At 58.8% G+C, this 21,951-nt stretch overlaps 2 protein-coding genes across 8 annotated transcripts; one reads left to right on the plus strand and one right to left on the minus strand.

Moving 5' to 3' along the window:
• Positions 1–4,548: 4,548 nt before the first annotated feature.
• LBX2 (ladybird homeobox 2) lies at positions 4,549–9,346 on the minus strand. Its single transcript, XM_077301408.1, has 2 exons — positions 8,798–9,346; positions 4,549–5,806 (listed from the first exon to the last, which is right to left on the minus strand). The coding sequence occupies exons 1-2, from the start codon at positions 9,117–9,119 to the stop codon at positions 5,352–5,354; spliced, it is 777 nt and encodes a 258-aa protein (XP_077157523.1). The 5' UTR covers positions 9,120–9,346; the 3' UTR covers positions 4,549–5,351.
• Positions 5,621–15,774, plus strand: LOC143819597 (uncharacterized). Of its 7 annotated transcripts, none has more exons than XR_013225016.1 (6): positions 5,621–5,684; positions 11,596–11,821; positions 12,327–12,627; positions 14,511–14,935; positions 15,091–15,357; positions 15,530–15,774. XR_013225016.1 is itself a non-coding variant. In XM_077301410.1 (5 exons), exons 3-4 carry the CDS (start codon positions 12,530–12,532, stop codon positions 14,932–14,934), a joined length of 522 nt encoding a protein of 173 aa, XP_077157525.1. In that variant the 5' UTR covers positions 9,550–9,835; positions 11,596–11,821; positions 12,327–12,529; the 3' UTR covers position 14,935; positions 15,091–15,774. The 7 variants fall into 7 exon arrangements, 2 of the variants coding, with proteins under 2 accessions (XP_077157525.1, XP_077157526.1); XR_013225015.1 differs by lacking the exon at positions 5,621–5,684 and adding an exon at positions 9,435–9,543; XR_013225013.1 differs by lacking the exon at positions 5,621–5,684 and adding an exon at positions 9,550–9,835.
• The last annotated feature ends 6,177 nt before the right edge of the window (positions 15,775–21,951 follow it).

The raw sequence follows: 21,951 nt of genomic DNA on the forward strand, positions 1-21,951 counted from the left end.
GAGCTATACAATTGCTTTGCGATTGAAAGTATTTCATCTCAAGTTTGCCCTTTCTTGCATACAAATAGTGTAAAGTCATTTAGACAAATACAATTTACTCTTTAAGGAGACACTGACATAAAGACCCTCAAGTTCCTCCCACATCTGTTTGGCAGTTTGCACATCTAAAACCCACAACAAGTCTCTGTCTTAAATGTAATGCATTTAAGTACCAGTGCGAGTGCCTTAATATTGTGCTCATCTCACATTTTCCAGCCTCCAGCATCAGTTTCTGGCGGGCGATCTTTTCCAGTCGCATCGAAGATTCCCTGTTCCAGCATTAAGGCTTTAATCCTCACTCTCTAAAGAAGGTAATTGTTCTCCAGAAGTTTCTCGATCGAGCTACCATGCTGAGCTCCACAGGTGGTCGCCATCTTGGTCCTTTGTTCTGCCCACTCCAACCAAGCCCCAGGCAATCTCTGATATTTACCTAATTAGTGTTGTGCTCTATGCCATGCATCTGTCTACATGGCTACCTAAGAAGAGAGAGACTGAGAATCATAGAATCATAGAACCATACAGTTGGAAGGGGCCATACAGGCCATCAAGTCCAACCCCCTGCTCTACGCAGGATCAACCCAAAGCATCCTAAAGCATCCAAGAAAAGTGTGTATCCAACCTTTGCTTGAAGACTGCCAGTGAGGAGGAGCTCACCACCTCCTTAGGCAGCCTATTCCACTGCTGAACTACTCTGACTGTGAAAATTTTTTCCTGATATCTAGCCTATATCATTGTACTTGTAGTTTAAACCCATTACTGCATGTCCTTTCCTCTGCAGCCAATGGGAACAGCATCCCGCCCTCCTCCAAATTACAACCTTTCAAATACTTAAACAGGGCTATCATACAGCCCAAAATGGCATTTGCCTTTTTTACCGCTGCATCACACTGCCTGCTCATGTTTAGTTTACAATTCACAAGTACCCCAAGGTCTCGTTCACACACAGTGTTACCTAGAAGTGTATCCCCCATCCAGTAGGCATGCTTTTCATTTTTCTGACCCAGATGCAGAACTTTACACTTTAGTAAATTGTTCTCATTTGCCCATTTTTCCATTGTGTTCAGATCTCGTTGAACTCTGTCTCTATCTTCTGGAGTATTTGCCAGTCCTCCCAATTTGGTGTCATCCAGTCTGATGAAACACCATTGACAACAACTCTTTGAGTGCGGTTCTCTAACCAATGCCCTATCCAGATTGCAGTCCTTCAACTTATCCATCAGAACATCATGGGGAACCTTGTCAAAAGCTTTACTAAAATCCAAGTAAACAACATCAACCGAATGTCCACGATCCAGCAAACCTGTCACTTAGTTGTGCCTGGGATGGGACACCTTCTCATGCTCTGAATCAGGCTCATGGAAGTTCCTCCACTGGGCAGGCAAAAGGAGGTATGGTGCAGAGGCCAGGAAGGCCCTATTTCAGGTGGGTCAGTCCCTCCAACCCAGACATTGCCCAGCTGTTGATTTGACCTAGAGGCCAGCAGACAAGCTAGAGGTCGGCTTGCAATGCTCTCCTTCTACGCTGATGCACGGGAGGCTCAAGCCCTTGCTGGGCTGTTTGAGCATCATGGTGGAACACCTTGTGGCTGCCGCTTAAACAACCATCAATACCATGTGCCCCCCCCCACTTAGAGGGGGTAATTAAATTTGCTGACAATACTAAATAAGTACTTAAAAGGCTGCCATGTAGAGGATGGAGCAGAACTGTTCTCTCTTGCTTCAGAGGGATGGACCAGAACCAATGAGATGAAATTAATGCAAAAGTAATTCTGTCTCAACATCCAGAAGAAGTTCTTGACAGTTAGAGTGGTTTCTCAATGGAACAGGCTTCCTTGGGAGGTGGTTGGTTCTCTGTATTTGGAGATTTTTAAGCAGAGGCTGGATAGCCATCTGACAGAGGCTGATTCCATGAAGGTTAAAGGGATGGCAGGTGACAGTGGATGAGTGATAGGATTGTGAGTTTCCTGCACAGTGCATGGGGTTGGACTAGATGACCCAGGAGGTCCCTTCCAACTGTGATCCTATTATTCTAAACTTGGAGGGCTAGCCAACACAGCAGAAGACAATCAGGATACAGGTTGATCTTGACAGTCTGGAAAACTGGGCTAAAATGAATTTCAATAGTGTTAAATGTAAAGTTCTATATTTAGGTAGGAAAAATCAAATCCATCATTATAGGATGGGTTGGACCTGTCTTGGCAGAAGTATGTGCAAAAAGGATCTAGGGGTTTTAGTGGACCATAGGCTCACTGAACATGGATAAGCAGTGTGAACATGAGTCAGCAGTTAGAATACGGTGTTCAATTTTGGGCCCCACAATTGAAGAAGGATGTAAACAAACCGGAGTGTGCCTAGAGGAGGGCAAGGAAAATGATGAGAGGTTTGGAGACCCAGAGCTTGGTCTGTTTAGCCTGGAGAGAAGGTGACTAAGAGGTGATATGATAACCATCTTCAAGTACTTGAAGGGCTGCCATATAGAAAATGGAGCAGAATTGTTTTCTGTTGCCCCAGTGGGTGGGACCAGAACCAATGGGCTGAAATTAATGCAAAAGAATTTTCAGTTAAACAACAGGAAGAAGTTCCTGACAGTGAGAGTGGTTTCTCAGTGGAACAGGCTTCCCAGAGTGGTGGTGGGTTCTCCTCCTCTGGAAGTTTTAAAAGAGAAGTTAGATAGCCATCTGACAGAAATGCAAATTCTATGAATTTAGGCTTATTGTAAGTGGATGAACAGAAAGGACTGTGTAGGTGCTTGGCTCTTGTGGCCATTACCTGCATTCTGCAGGGGGTTGAACTAGATGAGCCTTGGGGTCCTTTCCAACTCTATGATTCTGTGATACTAGAGCAGTGCCTCAATGGAATGGTCTTCCTCGGGAGGTGGTGGGTTCACCTTCCTTGGAAGTTTTTAAGCAGAGTCTAAAGCTCATCATGTGAATTTAGGCAGATTGTGGGTGGGCAGGAGGGATTGTGTCTGAGCTTGGCTCTCTTGGCCCTTTCTTGCATGGCCAGGGAAATGTTGATCACTAATTTGGGATTGGGAAGCAAATGTTTTCCAGGCCAGAAGACCTGGGATTCTGTTTGTTTGTTTGTTTTTGGGGCGGGTGTCATTTGGACATAGAATTGGAGTCACTGTGGGTGAGCAGGTAGTTCCTGCATTCTGCAGGGGATTGGACTAGATGACATTGAAGAGCCCTTCCAACTCTATGATTCTATCATTTTATTACTTCTGGCCAAGGCTTCTGGCGCATGCTCTGCGCTTGAAAGACCCGGCAGGCGCCAGAGGAAGTCCCTGCCCCGGAGGCAGTTTCAGTACAAGGGGGAGGCCAGGCCCGGACAAGGTGAATGCCAACCGCTGGAATCCTAGTCAGAGGCTCTCGGCAAAGAGTGCGGGAAGGGCAGGCAGCGAAGGCTGTGGTTGGCCCCCTCGGGAAGGGCAGGCAGCTCGTTGCATGGCCGCTCTTTGTCCCGCAGTCTCCACTGACCCCCTTCCCATCCTCGCGCGACAACCCCCCTCCCCCCCCCCGGCGTCGAGGGCGTCCTGGCCCGAGCTGAAGAAGCGCTGCTCCCTTCGGGGGTCTTCTGCTAGAGGAATCCCTCCGGGGGCCACCCTTGGTCTGCCTGCGCGCTGGCCTGCTTCCCTTCCACTCTCCACCCGTCCCCCCGTCCCCCGTGCGCTGGCGAGAGAATGAGACTCACCCGTCACTGTCCAATGAAAAGCGGTTCCCCGCCGGGAGACTCAAAAGCGCATCGGAGAGAAACATCATTTCGGCGGCGGTCTGGACGGAGCGGGAACAAAGACTTCCAGAGTTTTTGCGGGTCGCCCCGCCGGGCCCGCCCGCTCGCCCGCTCGCTTCCCCGGGGCGCTTCCTGCCGCAAGGCGGCGACGGGGGCCTTGTAGCGGAGGCGCTCTGGGCCGCCGCAGTCTCGGCTCGGGGCCGCCGGGTTTCTGTGTGATATTTGGGCAGGGCCTGCCGGGAAGTCGGGGAGGTGGTGTGTGTGGGGAGGGGGTTGGAGCAAAGTCCCGGGGGCATCCGGCTCTCCACCGTCCGTTCTTGCTCCGGTCGGAGGCCCGGCGGCCCGGGGCGGCGCCAGAAGCAGAGTTTCCCACTCCCTCAGGGAACGAATACGGCCGGAGACCAGATTCCAGGGAAGGCCGAGACCAGGAATGGATCTCGGGCTTGGGGCGAGGCTTTCCCCGCCGAAGTCTCAGCCTCGGCCCAGGCTCGGAGGCCGCTTCATCCGAGAGGACGGGAGCCAATCAGCCGGCCTCCCTCCCTCTCCCGGCTAGGACCCCCGTCCATCACCCGCCGCAGGCGGCCGCCTTATTTCACAGTCCAGGGTGTGGCACGCCTAAACCTCGGTTGCCGAACCAGCCGAACCCCAGTGTCGCCCCCCCCCCCGCCGCAGAGCCCCGGCAGCAGTATAGCGGCACCAACCACTGCGCCCCATGTCTCACCCCACCCCCACCCCCACCCCCACCCCCACCCCCACTCCCGTGGTTATTCTGCCGGTCCCTCCTGCCTGTTTGCCCTGAATCCCAGCCGTCCAAAAGGTTCAGGCTCACCACCGCCCGGCTCCGCCCCACGGCAAGCAGCTGAGAACTGGCGGCGGGATCAGGTGCACCTTTTTATTCCAAATATTTACACGTTCACACCAACGGGAGAAGGGGCGGCGGCTCCCAGATGGCGCTGGGGAGGGAGAAGAGGCGAGCAATCTCCCTCACGCTGGGGCAGCCACGGCCTCCTTCCCCGAGAGGACGGCGAGTTCGGGCAAAAGAGAGACAGGAGCGGCCCGGAGTCTGGACAGCAGGCCTCGGGAGCTGCGGAAGCAGAGTAGCGTCAAGGCCGATCCGGAGAACTTATTACGCTGTGCATCCCCCCCCCCCCCCGACTCTGCCTTCGCATGGGGGGGGGGGTCTGCAGCTCTGGCCTGGAATGTGCTAATCCGGCCATGGGACAGAGGTCAGCAAGCCCCCCCCCCCGCCTGTCCGCTGCCCCTCTTTCCTCCAAGGGGGCAAAACCAACAGGCAGAGACGAACAGCCAAGAACGCAGGACAAACCGGCTTTTCAGAAACAATAGGAAACTGAAAATTGCACCGAATCCTCCTCCTAGGGAGGAAGGAATGGGGGGAGAAGGGGGCGGGCTGTCCGACAGGGCTTTGTGGGGAAAGGGCTGGGCACTGGAGAGACGGGGGGGGGGATCCGGGAAGGGGGCGCGCAGGGCTGGAGTCCCGGGGTAGCAAGGCCTGTTTGGGGATCCCGCAGCAGCGGCCAGGTTCCGGCCCCCGGGAGGGCTGTCGGGGGGGGGGGGTGGCCCTCAGTCTCCCACGTCTATCTCTTCGTCATCGTCGTCGCGGTCCTCCCCATCGGAGAAGCCGTCCTGGGCGCGGAGGGAGGCGCCGGGGGAGGAGGGGGGTGAGGCCCGAGGCAGGCTGCTGGATCGCGCCCGGGCCGGCTCGGGCTCGAGCTCGGGCATGCTGGCCAGCTTCTCTAGCGCGGCCGGGGGCAGCTTCTTGAGGGACTCGACGTCGGCCTTCATCTCCTCGAGGTCCCGCTTCAGCTTGGCGCGCCGGTTCTGGAACCAGGTGATGACCTGCGCGTTGCTGAGGCCCAGCTGAGCGGCGATGTGGTCTCGGTCGGCCGGCGACAGGTACTTCTGATAGAGGAAGCGCTTCTCCAGCTCGTAGATCTGGTGGTTGGTGAAGGCCGTGCGGGACTTCCGGCGCTTCTTGGAAGGCTGCCGAGGCCCGAAGGCACCCAGCGGGTCTCGGCCTGCGGGGGAAGAAGACCAGAAGGACGCTCGGTGAGGGCCAGGTCAGAGCCCCGCGCCGCCCGAGAGGAATGGGCCCACCCGCGCCGCCGCCTTCGCCGGGCCGCGGGGGGGAGGGGCGGGGAGGGTGCCAGGGAGAGGTCGCCCGGCCTTTCGCGGCCGAAGGGTGGCACTGCGGGTGGCAAGCGCTCTTTCCGCTCGCCGGAGGCACCAACCACCTTCGGCGCTCCTCTGCCAAGTCTCCCTCTCTCTCTCCGGCTCCGCTCCTTGACCGCAGAATAGCTGCGGGGGGGGGGGTGGAAATCAGACGTCGCTGCGCCCCGTTCAGTCCCGCGGTTAATGTTCAGAACGGACGTGGACAGATAGGGCGCTTTGGAACCGCCGACCCGAGCCCTTCCCCCGGCCTGATTCAGACCAAGAAACGTGTGTATGCGCGTGCGCGTGTCCGTGCAAACGACAAGCTGACTGCCAAGAAAACAACGCAGACATTTCATGGCGGGGCACCTCCCCTGGTGCTCAACCTCCAGGAACATCGTGCTGGAAATCTAAGCGAACCGAGGCGAACACGTTCTCCCTCCACCCCCACCTTCACCCACGCGTGACCTTCCCCCCCTTTTTTCCAGCGCCTTTCGGGGATCCAGGAAATTCGCATAAACCCATAGAGCGATAAATACGCTTGTAACGAGGCAAGTGCCTTAGGAATAAGAACTGGGAGCCACGATTATTATTATTATTATTATTATTATTATTATTATTATTGTTATTATTGTTATTATTGTTATTATTGTTATTATTGTTATCGCCTGCAGTACAATTGCTCAGCATGACCATAAAGGTCACCCTGGAGGGGAAGCTCCTTTGCACTGGAGTCTTTGTAATAAGAATGGCTTCCCGTCAGCCAGAAATGTACGCGAGCACAAACCCCGCAAGATAAGGGAGAGCGATGGAACAGGAGAAGAGCACTAAGACTTACAAATACCGATAGCAAATCTATGGGAGAAGAAAGTGATTGCCACGACGGTTGTCATGGGAGCCCTCGGAGCACCTGGGCCTTGAGCAAAGAACACCGGCTCAGCTTGAGATCCTGCGTTGCTCGGAACAGCAAAAGTCCTGCCAAGATGCCCCCTGCAATTCCCAAGAACTCGGCTAGATCTCAAATTGCAGAACTGCCTCTACTAGCCCAACGTCTAACTTTGACATTACTGTTGTTGTTGTTGTTAACAACCACCACCACCACCACAAGCGCGACCCAGCCTGGCTGAGAAGGCGGTCTGGTGACCCCCAGTCTGTGTGATCAACAAGCCGGCGCTGTGGAGGAATCCAGCCGTCCTTGTTCCCGCGGTTGGTTTTCTTGCAGGAGCCGCCGAAGCAAGACCGACACTCCAGCCTCACTTTCCCCTGGACGGAAGGAAATGTCCCCCCCCCCCCCTACTTGCACTACTGAGCGGGGAAGCAGGAAAAGGCGCCGGCCTCGGCAACCGCTTCGGCCTAGTGCAGAAGGAGGCGAAGGTCCCGGCCCTGCACAGAAGCCTGAAAGCGACACAGTCTCCGGTTCGTGGGTCAGATCCATGTCCCGCTTCGGACTCATCTAATATGTTTGGCGCATCCCTTCAAAGTATTCCACCCTGGTTCTCGAGGTCTTTTTTTTTTTTGGGGGGGGGGGGTTCTTCCGAAAGGGACCTGCAAGCGGTTTGTGCCTCCGAGTGGATGCGGCTGGGAGGAACAGAAATCAGAGGAAAAGCTTGAGAAATAAACTTCCCAGACAACCAGTTTGTACTCCAATCGAGCAATGCAAAATAAGCATGCAAACAAACAAACAAAATCCACCGGTTTTTCGAGCACCAGAAGACAACCGTCGCTATTCACAGCTCCCGAACGCCCTTGGGGTTTGAAATGGGATTTCTGTCTCTTGTTTCGACCTTCGCACCTTTCCCGAATGATTCGACTCAGCCAAACACCTTCCTAGGGACAAACCGGTTCAGAATAAGGACAGGGAAAATAAATCCTTTCCCCAACCCCTTGACAAAGTGATTTGAGCGAGTTTTGTTCGGCCTATAACCATCTTTTATTTGCAGCCACATGAGCGAGGCCGAAAGAAAACAAAAGGCGGAACGAATTCTATTCTATTCTGTTCTATTCTTGGCTCCTCTAGGCCCGCTTCGGGTCCGGGTTCGTCCTCCCTTTCCCTTCGGGGCAACTGCCCCACCACCTCCCGCCAACGAGAGACGGCCTCCAGGATCAGGAGCTGTTAAGGGCCGGGACACTGGTCGCTGATCCGCTGGAGCCGACTTGGAGCCGGCTAGATGTGCGGGATCCGTTGGGGAGCAGGAGGGGGAAACCCAGGATGCGCAGCAGTTCAAGGGGGCCAGCAGCCAGAAATTCTTGCCCACCTTTTCGATTGGGAGAAATCACAGGGCCCTTCCAGAGGGAGAATTTCGAAAGACAAAAACCCACAGACATTGCTGGGGGGGGGGGGGGTCGGGACCACTCTCCTTTCTGGCCCACCCAGGATGGACACCGAACTCTCGCTGGGATGTTCCAGTCCCGGCCGCAAAAGCCTGCAGAGAGGCTGGAGAGCTGGGGGAGGTGCGCGGATGGCTTTGGCGGGGTCCGAAGACCGGAGAAAAGGCGGCTTTGACATCCCAGTTCCTAAACGCTTTTCTAGGGAGAGTTTCGGATGGCGAACCCTCCTGGAAGCGGCAGGAGGAGGAGGAGGTTAAGGTCTACTAGGGATTCCTGCCCAGGCTAAGGCAGAGCCCCCGTCCCCTCCTTTCCCGTTTCCGCCCCCAGAGCCCCGCTCCCAGAAGAGGCAACGGAAGCCTCCCCCCCCACCGGCCTGGCTTTTCCCGTTGGCCGCGGACTTCAGCCGCCGCAGGGCTCCAAGAGAAAGCGCGGAGTGGACTAACCCTGGCGGAGAAGGGCAGTCAGACTTGCTCCTGCGGAAGGACCCGAAGGGCACCCCCTCCCTGCCGAGGGACGCCTGCGGCCCTTACCTTCGGCAGCCTGCAGCACATTCACCTCCAGGCCTATAAAGGTTTTGGTGGCCAGCTCCTCTAGGGCGCAGAGCGGCGAAGCCGGGGCCGGAGCGCCGCTGCGGAGGCTGCCGGATGAGCCGGTCCCCTTGTCCGGCAAGCGGCCCGAGGTAGTCTTGCGCCCGGAGGGCTTGCTCAGGATGTCCTCGATGCCGAAGGGGGTCAGCGGCTTGTTAGAGTTGGCGGGAGGCGGCAGCTGGTCCAGTGGGTTTCGGTATCTCTCCTCTGCGCTGCCGGGCTGCGGCACCGGGGGAGCCGCTTTCCCTTCCTCGGCCGAGGTCATTGCCGGGGGAAGGGGGCGGGAGGGGGAAGAGCAGCCCCTCCAGCCTGCCCCCAGCTCCCGATCGGGACGAGGATTCAGCAGAGCCTGGGGGTCATGCTGCCGCCGCGGAAGAGAGCTGGGTGGGGCTCGGCTGCTCCAAGAGGCCCCCACCCGCCTCCAGCCCCTGATCCGGGCAGCCAGCAGCCCGTGGGAGTTTGGACTGGGAGCACAGTGGCCAGGCGGCCCCGCCCCGCCTCCCCCCGCCCCCCCCCCGCTTTGTCGGGCCGAGCCTGGCCCGAGGCTTCCCCTGCCGTTTGGTCTTCCTAATCTCCGGCTGCCGTCGAGCCCGTTCAGTTGCGGCCAAGCCAGCTCGACGCTGCAGCCTTAAAGGCACCAGGCTGGGCCACCAATTGGGCACCCGTGGAGGAGGAGCCAGCGGGGAAGTGTGAGCAAAGTTTCAGAGCTGGGGGGGAGGGGAGAGAACAAGGAAGGGAGGGGAGAGGAGGGGAGGGGTGCCCCCTTCTCAGGCCACGCCAGAGCGGAGAAGGCCCGCCACCGTCTCCCGGGCCTGGCTGGAGGCTCCCATTGCGTGCCCCAATCCTGGCGTGGCAGCAGGGGGCCAGGGAGGCCAGCACTGCGATGACCCCTCGGCGGCTTCCCAAGCTACAAGCCAGGGACCGAGGAGTGCGGCTTCCCTGCCATCCTGAGCGCGCCCTCCCTGGTCGGCAAGCTGCTTGGTGAGTTAGCCCTGCACCACATGCTTCCCCGGCGCTGCTGCCTCGGGATGTCTCCGCAGGCATGGGCGCGCCTTCCTTGTTCTTTGAGCGGAGGGGGGGGGAGAGGTGATCCCTGGTCCAGAGGCTGCTCCCCCCACCGCCCTTGTCCTGCCCTGCCCTGCCCCCGTCCTGCCGTGACTTCGTAGCTCTGGTTCAATCGGGTCCGGTGAGGAATAGCCGCCCCTTCTTTCGGGCGCTCCAAAGTTGGTCTGGGTCTCGGCGCTTCCCGGGATGGGGGGGGGGGAGCTCCGACTTCAGTCCGCCCAGCCGCAGGCGTTCCTCCTCCGGGGTCTGCACGACTCCTACGGTGGGGCGTGGGTAGCTTGTTCAGAGGTCCTCTCAGTCTTGCTCCTGGGCAGAGGATCACCTGTCCTCGCCACCCTTTCCTCCCGCGTAAGAAAAAGGGAATTCGGGCGGCCTCGTGGGAATATCTGCAGGGAAAATTCTTTCTTTCTTTCTTTCTTTCTTTCTTTCTTTCTTTCTTTCTTTCTTTCTTTCTTTCTTTCTTTCTTTCTTTCTTTCTTTCTTTCTTTCTTTCTTTCTTTCTTTCCCACAGTCCCGGACTTTGCAAGTCGGCCTGGGGCCTTCTGAGGAGATCCGAGGCGGGAGGCAGATTTCAAGCGAGCCTGGCCTCCCAGCTGGCCAGGCTGCGCCGCCGACTGTTGCGGGCCACCAACCTTTGCGGGGGGGGGGGGGGGAGGCGCCCTGGTGCTGGTGGGGCTGAGGAGGCTGGTGGGTCCGCCCCGGGCCGGCCGGCCTGGCTGCCTGCGGCCCAGCTGGGCATTCTGCTCGACCCCCTCGTCCCCCAGCTGCTAATGCAAGGCAGACTGCGAGAGCCCAATAAAAAGGGGCCATAAAAGCGGCTCGGCCTCCGCCGCCGAAAAGCGCTTTCCACGGTCCAAGTGGCCCCGAAAGGCCGGGAGGGCCCCGGAGTGGGTGTTGCTGAGACCCCTGAGCTCTCCGCTAGCCCACCAGTGGCTCTTCCGAGGCGTACCCCGACTCCGCTCTCGCCCTCCCCGCGGGATCTTTGCCTGCCTAGAGTTTTACGGGCCTAAATGGCTCATAAAAGCGCCGTGTCTGGGAGTGATTAAGGCCCGCCGAGCGGGGCTTTGGGCAGGTTTTGGGTTTCACTGCCCGGACCGGCCGTAAAAGCTCCTACAAATAGCTCCACGGTCCCGCACGCTTGGAAGCCCCCCCCCCCCCGGCTGCCCCTCACCCCGCACTGCCAGCCCCTCCGCAGGCAGCTGCTGGCCAGAGGTAGACAGACTCGACCTGCGGAGAGCAAGCCCTCCGTCCAGCCACTGCTGGAGCCCCTAGATTCCTCCAGTCCCGAGACCCGCCCCCCCCCCCCAGCAGTTCTTCCCTCCCAGACTGAAAAGCAAGAACGGAAATGCCGGAAAGCCCCCTTTCCATTCCCTCTCTGGATTTGCGGGGGTAATGGGGTGGGGTGGGGTGGTCAAATGTGGGAACACACGTGGGCGTGTGTCTGTGCCCCCCCCCACACACACACACAATCAACGGGGACACTCAAGGCCGCTCTAGTTGCAGTTCTGCGGCGGGGAAAGGCGAAGGGCGCACCTCCTCCTGCGTGCCTCCCCTACATTTGGCTCTTGGCGAGCTTGGCATTTGCCCACCGGTTGCGGGAGGGGGCGGGGGTGTTGTTCACTTGAGGGCTTCTAGAAGACCGACTCAACTGGGATTTCCCTTTCCCCTTCACGCAGGTGCCTGCGTCTTCCAAGGCAGCCGGGATCTCTTCTTCCGTGATACCCGCTTTGGGGTCTCCCGGGCCCTGGGATTCTGGCCAAGGGAAAGACGCCAGCCGCTTGCCTTCCTCCTGGGGAGGCCCGTCCTGAATCCGGATGCTGGGCCACAGACTAGCGTTTCCTTCGGGCCTCCTCCACTTTATCAGCCGCCTTCGCCCTGTGCGGTCGGTGAGGCTAGGAGCAGGTGACCGGCGGTGTGTGTGTGTGGGGGGGGCTATCTCCTCGCTGGGCTCCCCCCGAACCGAACCTGGCCCACCGGCAGCTCCCTGCGGCTGACCGCTGCACTTAAAGCTAGTTCCAGGCCAGAGTCCCGCGCCTACCGGGAACTGCGGCGGCAGCCTGGCCTTTCCAGATTGGCATGCACAACCCACAGCGCCCGAACACCGCCCAAGGGAGCGGGCCCAACCTGGCTTGGCCTGCAGGGACCGAAATGCATCATGCCCACGCCGACCAGGAACGCCGAAAGGCCTCTCTGACCCTTGCTTCGAGGGAAGGCTCCAAGACCCACTTGCGGGGGGGGGGGGCTCCTCCCCAGCACCTTGGAGGACTTTTGAAGTTGCCCATCATTCTGATTACCGGGTCTAGTTCCTCGATCGGGCTGCGTGCCTCCCCCCCCCCCCCCGTGTATGGATAGCCGCGGCAGCGTCCCTCCCCCCCCTTTTTTTTTTCTGGATTTGTCTGTGGGCCAGATGGAAGCAGCCACGGATGTCGATGACGGAAGGAAGGAAGGAAGGAAGGAAGGAAGGAAGGAAGGAAGGAAGGAAGGAAGGAAGGAAGGAAGGAAGGAAGGAAGGAAGGAAGGAAGGAAGGAAGGAATCCCGGGGTGTGCCGGCCGGAGTGCTCCCTCCCTGGTGTTGTGGGTGAAAGGGCCGCTCCAGAAGGGCCGCGCTGGATGGCGGCGGAGCAAAGCAGCGGTCCTGTAGGCCTTTGGGCCAAACGCTCGGTCTGCAAAGTTGTCCTGGAAAGAGGCGCCCCTGGAAGGATCGGCGGGTAAGTTACCCAAATGATAAACAGTTGTGAGATGGGGGGGGGGGGGAGAGCAAATCTGCTTCAGACAAGATCAGAGCGGTGGTCCCCTAAGCGCCCCTTCCCGCCCTACCATTCCATTCCCTCCGCCTTCACAAGGGTCCTGCAGGGACATTCTGGCCAACACCCGTGGGCAAACCTGGCTCATTCAGTGGGGCAAACTGGGGCTCGAGGCAGCGGGGAGGCAGTGCGCCCCCCCCCCCGCTCTCCCAGTGGCTATTGAACCGCTTCCGCCCCAGCCCCTCGAACCAAGGCACCCCCGACGCACTGCAGGAAGGATCTGCCCGGCATCTGCCCTCGCCGCCGTTTGTCTTTCGGTTAGGAGAGAAGCCGCGCTGGTCCCCCGGCCAGACGCTCCGCTCAAGGCCGGCGGCATTTTAGAGCCCGAGGACATTTGGGCGGTGGGGGTGAGCCGGGCCTTTCCGAAGCGTCTCCCCGGAAGCCCTTGCGAGTCTCGAAAGGGGGGCTGGCAGGATCTGCTGCCGAAACGAAGGTGGACCCGATCCTGCCATCTCCCGGGCCTCGGGCCGCTGCGCCTGTGTGTGGTGGTGGTGGGGGGGGGACAGCTTCCTTCCCTCTCTCCCAGTCCGGCACTCTCTTTTCATGGGGGGGGGGGAGGGAAGAGGCGACAAAAGGGGCGGCCCGGCTTTTCCTGGGACCGGTTCATGCCCGGCCGAAGGAAAAGCGGCCACGGCACGGTCTGGCGGGCCAGAAAACGCAAGCCTGGGGCGGGCCTGGCCGGAGGCACTTGGGGGGAAAGGGCTGCCCTCCGGCCGCGGAATGGCACTCAGTGCCGCCCTCCCCGCCGCGGGGTTCCTGGCCCCTCCGAGGCTCCCGCCCCTCCCCTCCCCTTCTTTCCCCAGGGGCGGAAGGGTTAAGCGCAGCTGTCACTCATCGCCGCCGGGCCGCGCTCCCCTCCGTGGCGGGGCCTTTAATCCCCCCTCGCAGTGATCGATGGGCCGTTTACGGGCGCGATTAAGGGCCGGCGGATTCCGCCGCTGCTGCGCTGGGGGTGGGGTGGGGACCATATGGTGGCTTTCATGTAGGGACAAACCCCACGGCGCTGCCTCAGCTGTCTTTCAAGGAAGGGGGGCGGCAGCAAAATGCAGTCCGAGAAGGTTCCGCGGTCAGGACGTGTGTGTGGGGGGGGGAGGGGGGGATGTCCCGGGTTTGAAAATCTGAGTCGGAGAGAGAGCATGTCTCTTGGTCTGTGGGGACCGTCAGAGCCGGCTAGTGACTGACGGAGGGGGAGGGTGACGGAGCCCCGGCTTCGGGGGGCGAGATGTGGGGGGAGAGGAAGCCAGTGGGTCCTTCGGACTTTCCAAAGTCTCTTTCTTTCTTTCTTTCTTTCTTTCTTTCTTTCTTTCTTTCTTTCTTTCTTTCTTTCTTTCTTTCTTTCTTTCTGTTCCCTGGAGCCAGATGTTTTGGCGGAAAATTCCTGTTTTGGTTCGCTTGTTTTTGTCCCAGGAAGGCAAGGTTTTGCAGCCAGCGTCTGAGCGGCCCGACCTGCTTTTTCTCGGGTCACCTAGGCTCTCCGGGAAGACGGGGGGGGGGCGCTTCGCTCCCTGCCGCGGCCCCTGCAAGGGCTGAGGACCCCCCCCCCCGAAGCCAGCGAGAGGGGCTTTGTTTCGAAGGAGGGCGGCGCCCTGTAAGGGAAGAACTAGCTGGATTCCGGCTGGCCCAGCAGTGGCGCGCCCCACGGAAGCCCTTTCCTTAGCCCCGCTTTTTTGGCCAGAAAGTGGCTGGCGCTTGACAGTTCCTGGCGTCCTGGCTCTAAGTGGTGGTGGGAGACTCAGGCCGATGACTCCTGCGCCTCCTGAAAAGGTTCACCGTAGCCTTGTTCTTAGGGACTCTTATAACCACGATGACGCAGCCGCTCAGCCACCAGGGGTCGGACGCCGGGAGACAGCGGCCGAGGCTCCACCAGGGCTTCATCTCACAGACGCCCCTAAGGCAGGCCGGGCAGTGCGGCTGGCGCCCGGTGGGCTCCTTGGAATCGGCTCCTATTCAGGCGTGGCTCGGAAGGCAAGGAAAGTGTCCCCCCCCCCCCCTGCAGGATCCTTGAATGGCGGCGCGGCCAGAAGTATCCCCGGAGATCAGCAGGGCGAGGAAGCGCGGGACAGGCCGCGCTCTGTCCACGCGGAGGAGGAGGAGGAGGAGGAGGAGGAGGAGGAGGAGGAGGAGGGAGACATGACTGCAAGCGCGCCTTCGGGGCAGGCTGACCTCGGCAAAGCCCTGGAGGCGCGAAGACGCGGGCCGACGCAACTCTGAGGTAAGGGCCGAGCTGGGGGCCGGAGCCGGGAAGAAGCTCTGGGCCCGGGGTCGGGCAGGAGCGGGTGGGGGGGTGGAGTGAGTGGGTTGAGAAGACGTTCCCCTGCGCAAGACGCCCGTGGGGGGCCTTTCGGCGGAACGGTGCCACCTTTCCAGGCAGGCGCAGGACGGCCCCGTTGGAGACGGTAGCAAGACCGGCGGGGAAGGCCGCTGATCGTTGCCGAAGCGACGCTGCGCTCCTTCCGGCCTCTTGCCGTTCCCGTCCAGCCCGGCGGCGTCGGCTGCCTCTTCGGATCTGGGACGCGCCGCAGGAGCGGCGGGAGCAGCGGGTCGGGATCCTTCGGACGGCTGGGGAGAGAAAGCCCCCCCCCCCCTCCTGGCTTTCTGCTGTCTGGAGCTGGGAGAAGAGGCTGGATGTGCCGGGTAGAGTGAACCATCTTCGGCTGACGGGGGGGGGGGGGGTCTTTTTGTCCCCTCCCCTCTTCTAATCGGTGCTTGCCCTCCCCCACTAATTTGGGTGAAGAAGGAAATTCTGGGGGACTTTGGAGTGGGGGAGGGGGTGGGGGACCGAAGCCAGCCTGAACTCTCCCTACAGGCGTAAATGGCTGAACGGAAAGAGCGGCACTTTGATCACCTTCCAAAAAGACACGTCCCACCTGAAAACAGGAAAGCAGCCGGAAAAAAGGGAGGCCGGACAAGAGACGGACGGACTCCACGGAGCCCGGCTGGCAGGGAGGACGCCTCGGAGGTCATTCCTTCAGAGGGGCTCCATGAGTCGGCGCGTCTTTTACACCGCTGATTTAAATCTTTTATACATGCGCATGTGCTGTGCAAACTCTGTTGGATGTTTGAAACGCTTTCGTTATTTTAAAGAGGCGTCATAGAGTTATTCGAAATAAGAATCAGACCACTTGATCTGTCCTCGGGAACCTACAGCTGGGGAAGGGGGCAGAAAGGTCTGGGATCCAGAGGTACCAGCCCCACCGCCCAACTCACCTCCAAGCCGTTGGAGGACCGCCCGATAAGGCTCTCTCAGCAGCCTGCCCTCACCTCCCCGCCACCCACCTAAAGAGGCAGAAGACCCCCACCAGCGCCGGAAGGGGCGTCGGTCAGAACTGGCTGGCTTTTCCTCTGTGGATGCAGAAGGCCTCCTCCTAGTGGCCCCTCCCCACTGCAGACTTGATCCGCAGGTCTTTGACCCAGGCCAGGTAATTGTGGCCGGGGTGACTCCAGAGGAGGAGGAGGAGGAGAGTAGGTTCTCTACCCCATGCGCAGGGTGGTCAGCCTGACCTGGCACAGGGACATAGTGGGGCTGTTCCAGGAAGACCGCCAGACCAGCCAACCCGAGGTATCCTTGCAGGGCTCGGGTTCTGCCCTGAAGAGCCGGGGCCCAGGGCTTCTGGAGAGGATAACAGCAGTCCCTCCGCCGCTGGCCGACCATCCTTCCGAGGTCGGTAAAAATGAGTACCCAGTTTGCTGGGGGGTAAACGGTGATGACTGGGGAAGGCACTGGCAAACCACCCCGTATTGAGTCTGCCATGAAAACGCTGGAGGGCGTCACCCCAAGGGTCAGACAGGTGCTTGCACAGGGATACCTTTGCCTTTTAGTAGTAGTAGTAGAATGTTTGTATGATTGCCGCTCCCGGAGAACTGGCTCGCGGACGTTTACAATACTTCATACAAAAATACATTAAAACATTAAAAATTCCCATTAAAAAACTCATAAGCCAGAACTCAGTTCAATGACGGCGATACCATGTTAACAACTGTCCCCCATCCATGCTCACAGGATGGTCCAAAAAAAGCAGCCAGACGGATGATTGGACATAGGAAGGATCGATCTGGGAATCCGGCCCAGTCTAGTACTGGCCTATGTCCCTAGGGAGAGGGGACCCGGGCTCAACCCCCGGGCCACCAGGCCCTCTCTGGACCCAGGTTCAAATTTGAGCTCTTCTGTGTCCTACTAGGTCCTAACAGGATTGCCAGGGCGATGGAACCCCGCTGGAGGAAGGACAGCCGAGCCCCCTGATGCTGCAGGAGTCCTTGGTCACCCGCCAGTAGGGCTGGAGCCAAGGATCGCCCGCGACGGCTGTAAGTCCCGGTCGATATTCCCAGCGCTAGGCCCCTTAGAACATTTCTGGGCATACACAGAGTGCACTTCCTTCCTCGGCCAAGAGGAGACATAGGGGAAGATCCGGAGAGAGGCGAGCAGCTGCCTAGCGGGGTCTTTGGGCTTCGGCGGCTGGAGCTCGCGGGAAGCAAGAGGGGACCGTAGGGCAGGCCCTGGCTCCTGCGGGCTTGTGGCCCTGGAGGTGTGGGGCGTGTGGAGCGCAGGTGCCGTACACCCACAGGTGTGTAGCTGGCCCGCTCTCTCTTGTAGCGGTGGGGGAGGGGAGCCCATTGGTCCAAGGCGCAGGGGTTGACTCTCTTGCACTAGCGCGCCCCTTCCTCTTCTCAGGAGCAGACAGGACTCCATGCCCGGCCCCCTCCCGCTCATGCTGTCCGGAGCGCCTCTGTCAGCAGACCCCCGGGCAAGGAGGCAAGAAGAGTCGTGCTTTGGACTCTCTGGGTGTGGGCCCGGTGCAGGGAAGGCTTGAGCAAAGGATTTCTTTCGCGCCGGAGTGTGTGCCCCCCCCACACCGATGTTCACGTGACGTCTCTCAGTTCATTTGTCTCCCCACCAAGCTGCCTCCCCGAGTGACTCTAATCTAATTGGGAGGCAATAAAACCCGCGCGCTGGCGTGTCAGCGCCGCATCCTCGGGGACCGCCGCGGTGACGGGCGTGAAGGCTGGCGCTTGCGACTGCGGCGCCTTGCCCCCCCCCTCCCCTCCCCTCCCCTCGACTCTCATTTGCCAGCAGCCCCCTGCCCCTGCCCCCGGGTCTTTCCGCCGGTCCGGTTGCATTCGACCCCCCCCCCCGCACACACACCCACCCACCCACAGTCAGGGAGTCTTTCCGGCGCTCCCTTTAAGACAGTGCAATGCATGGCAGCCGCGGGGAAGACCCTGCCAGCGCGGGGGGGGGGGGAAGGCAGCCCCTCCTCCCCCACCCGTACCTGCAGGAAATACTCCGCTGTCTTTCGTGTCCCCAGGAAAGAAGGGGGGAGGGGGTAGAAAGCGGTGGCGAAATCCTCCAAGTCAGAACTCCAGCCAAACACGAATCTGAAATCTAGACCTGCAGGAGCCCTCCCTCCCGCCACAAGAAGAAGACGGCTGTGGAATCTATTATGAAGAGATCTATTATGGGCTTTAGGGCTATAATGTTTTACTGAAATAATCTCTTGTTTTAAAATGTCCTTACCCGCCCTAAGCCTCCGGAGAATGGGGGCTAGTAATAAATTGATGCTGATGATGATGTGCAGAGGAAGGGCCGCTACTGAGCCGGTGGGAACTTCTGCGGCCGAGAGCAGGTGCCAGCCCAGCCCAGCCGGTTTTCCTTGTCGCGCTTGACCCGCCTCAATCTAGGGAGAAGGAAGAGACTGGACACTGCCCGAGAACATGTGTGTGTGGGGGGGGGGCGGGAAGGACTGCGTCGGAGCCCCCCCCCCCACGATTTCCCCTCCATTTCAATCATGCAGATCTGCCGCGTGTAATTCAATTAGGCCCGCCAAGGGAGGGGGGAGGGGGCTCCAGAGCGCGGCTCGCTTGCTCGGGCAAATTGCTTCCAAATGAATTTCCCTTTAATAAGGGGAATCGCGCGGTGCAAAATTAAGCTGTCAATAAGGCCGGGCGGGAGACCGGAGCGGCTCAGACAGACAGCAGATGACAAGCCTTCCGGGGAAGGCGACAGGGGGAGTCTTGCCCCCCCCCCGGGGCCTGGGCGTTCTTTGCCCGTTTTCTCCCGATGCTCTGCCGGGAACTCTCTCTCCTTCGGGGCTGGTCGAGAGCTGGGCTACTGCCGGGCCCGGGACGGCATCGGAGCGTGTGCAGAGTGTAGTGGCGCCTCCGAGCAGCCCGGAGCTGCCTTCCTCCTCTCTCCCTCCCAGTCGGCTCGCCCCTCTTTGTTGCAAAGGGCAAGCCGGCTGGTCCCGGACTTCGGTGCCGGTCCGGTTTGCAGGCCCCTTCGGAGACGGCGCCTGGTGCTCTCGCCGCTGCGTCCCGCCCACAAGCCCCACGCCCCACGCCTTGACTGCACCTAGCTGCCGGGCCCAGAGAGGCGAGGGAGGCTTGGCGGGCGACAAGGGAAAACGGCCACAGGCCTGGAACGCATCCCAGCGGGCGCGTATTGAGCTGAGCGGGGGTGGGGGGTGGGGGGAGAGGCTGGTAATAAATTAGTGGCTGCTATGCTCGGTTTCTGGCCGCCGCGGCTGTCTTCGAAGCTGCCCCCAAGCGATTACCCATTCCAGGCCCGCCCCGCGATTTGCCGCCTAGACGGCCCCGGGGGAGATGGGAGGGGCAGCTGGATACTCCGGGCTGACGGGCGGAGGGGCCGCGCTCATTGCTCCTCCTTGACCCTGCACTGCGCTCCAGAGACCATCGCTTAATTAAGCGATGGGGCGTCCCAGAGGTGGCGGCGCGGCAGGCCTTGCTTGGTTGGCCGACAGCAGGGGAATACCGGGTGGAGCGCCAAGCACGCTGCCGTCGGATGTGGCCGATCCAGCGGAGGGCGGAATCTGCAACAGCTGCCCGCAAGAAGCGGCTTCGATGCCCTGCCGTCCGGCGGCACTGGCAGTGAGGCGGGAACCAGGCCCATCCTGGGCGGTGCTCTGAGTACTACCCCGGTGCTTCGGGACGGGTCTCAGCAGCCTGTGCGTTGGCCTCAGCCGCCCCCGCCCCTGCCCCCTGATGACAAAGCCACTCCCGCGGCGTGGCTGCCCGAGAACAGGCGGAGCCCAGAAGGGCCCCCTGGATTAGGCCAGTCACGCAAGAGGGGACAGGTCTCCTGAAGAATACCACAGGTGGCTCATGGCCCTCGGATACCGGTGCAACAGGCGAGGGAGGGGGGAACACAGAGAATCGGAAAGGCTGCCCCCTCCCCCCAGCCAAGGGAGCTGAACATGTACTGTATGAAGAGAGAAATCAGTCTGTCTAGCAATCCACTGGGCAGAAAAACAGACCTTACAATATTTCTTCTCCCCCCCAAGCCCCGAAAACAAACTCACGTTACAGTAAAGATGATTATCTGGTATAGGACTGGTCAAGCCTTTATTTGTTTACTTATCAGTTGCATAGGCAATTTAGTGTCATCTTTTTCCCTGATATACAACTTTTAAAAAGTGTTAGATATTGCTTTTATAATTTATATATATACTAGGGGCAAAGCCCGTTGTATCCAAGAATACAACGGGCGCTAGAGCTTGGCAGTGGGAAGGGGAAGAGGAGGAGTTGTCCAGTCTGTAAGGGCACGGGGTTGAATGTGTGTGTTGCGTGGGAGGTTGTGGTGGCATAGTGACAAATGAGGGCATGGGTGTGGAGATATGGGTGTCAAGAACCTGTAGTGTGGAGTGTTCGTTGAGTGTGGGAGAGGACTGACCTTTGGGAATTGTGGCATAGAGGTTACAGATGAGCTTTCCAGAGCCATGTCTTCAGGTATGTGAAGGGACTGGAGACTCTTCTTAGGGGAAGATTACATCGCAACCAATTCCCCCCAGTTCTGTGTAATTTCCCTTTTTGTGCGAATTAGGCCACAGAAACGGAAATTCCCCTCAGCCCTAATACACATGGGGTGTCCACCCTGTTCCTTCCTTTCCATTTTTTTTTACTGTTGATAAAATGTTATGCCCACATGCTTCTTTCCTTAGAAGAAGAACAGATTTCTGTACCCTGTTGTTTACTACCCAAAGGAGTCTCAAAGCGGTTTACAAACACCTTTTCCGTTCATCTCACCACAATAGTCAACCTGTGAGTTATGTGGGGCTATGAGAGGTCTGAGAGAACTGGGAATGGGCTGCAATGACCCAGCAGGCCTCAGGTGTCTCCAAGCATTTTCCAATCGTCTTCCCTTCCTCTTCCTGCACTGGCTAGTGGCTACTGGCTCAGCTGCCGGGCACCAGGCTGACCTTTGTCCTATCCTGCAGCGCGAGGACCAGATCGACGGCTGCACGCCATTCCAGCTGACTGTGAGGCCATTGGCCCAGCCACACATTGGAATAGAAGGTAGGGGGGGGGACTCACTAATGCCCATTGCATTCCTGGATGCAACGTGCTTTCAGACTATTAGTAAATAAATAAATAAATGCTGAAAACTCTCTGATCATTTGAACTTGGAGGTATAGGAATGGTCTTATCTGTAACCGCCCCACGGGAGTGGTATAAATAAAACAATAAGGGCCCTCGAGGGTGAGCCCAATGGGCAGGCATAATGGGCCCTCAGGGTGTCACTCCAGTGATAAACGACCAATTGGCTGCTGGCCCCAGAACTGACGAGAGCCAGCAACCATGCTGCCCCCGGGGGGGGGACAAAACCCTTCCCAGCCATCCGGGCAGTGTGGCCCCCACCTCGAAGAGCAGTAGTCCCTCCACCCCTCATCTAGATCATTAATAAATACGTTAAAAAAGTACCAGGCCGAGCACTGAGCCCTGAGGTACCCCGCTACTCATCTCTCTCCAGTCTGATGAAACACCATTGACAACAACTCTTTGAGTGCGGTTCTCTAACCAATTCCCTATCCACCTGACTATCTGAAAATCCAGATTGCAGTTCTTCAACTTATCCATCAGAACATCATGGGCTTAACCTTGTCAAAAGCTTTACTAAAATCCAAGTAAACGACATCAACCGAATTTCCACGATCCAGCAAACCTGTTACTTGGTCAAAAAAGGAAACCAGGTTGGTCTGACAGGACCTGTTGGAGACAAATCCATGCTGACTTCCTTGGATCACCAAATTGTCCTCCAGATGATTTGCAGATCGCTCCCTTTAATATCTGCTCCATTATCTTCCCCACAACAGAGGTCAGACTCACTGGTCTGTAGTTTCCCGGGTCATCCTTCCTCCCTTTTTTGAAGATTGGAATAACGTTTGCTCTCTTCCAGTCCTCCGGGACATCTCCAGTCCTTAAAGAGGTCCCAAAGAT

The sequence above is a fragment of the Paroedura picta genome, chromosome 10 (genome assembly GCF_049243985.1).
Source record: "Paroedura picta isolate Pp20150507F chromosome 10, Ppicta_v3.0, whole genome shotgun sequence".
NCBI lineage: Eukaryota > Metazoa > Chordata > Lepidosauria > Squamata > Gekkonidae > Paroedura > Paroedura picta.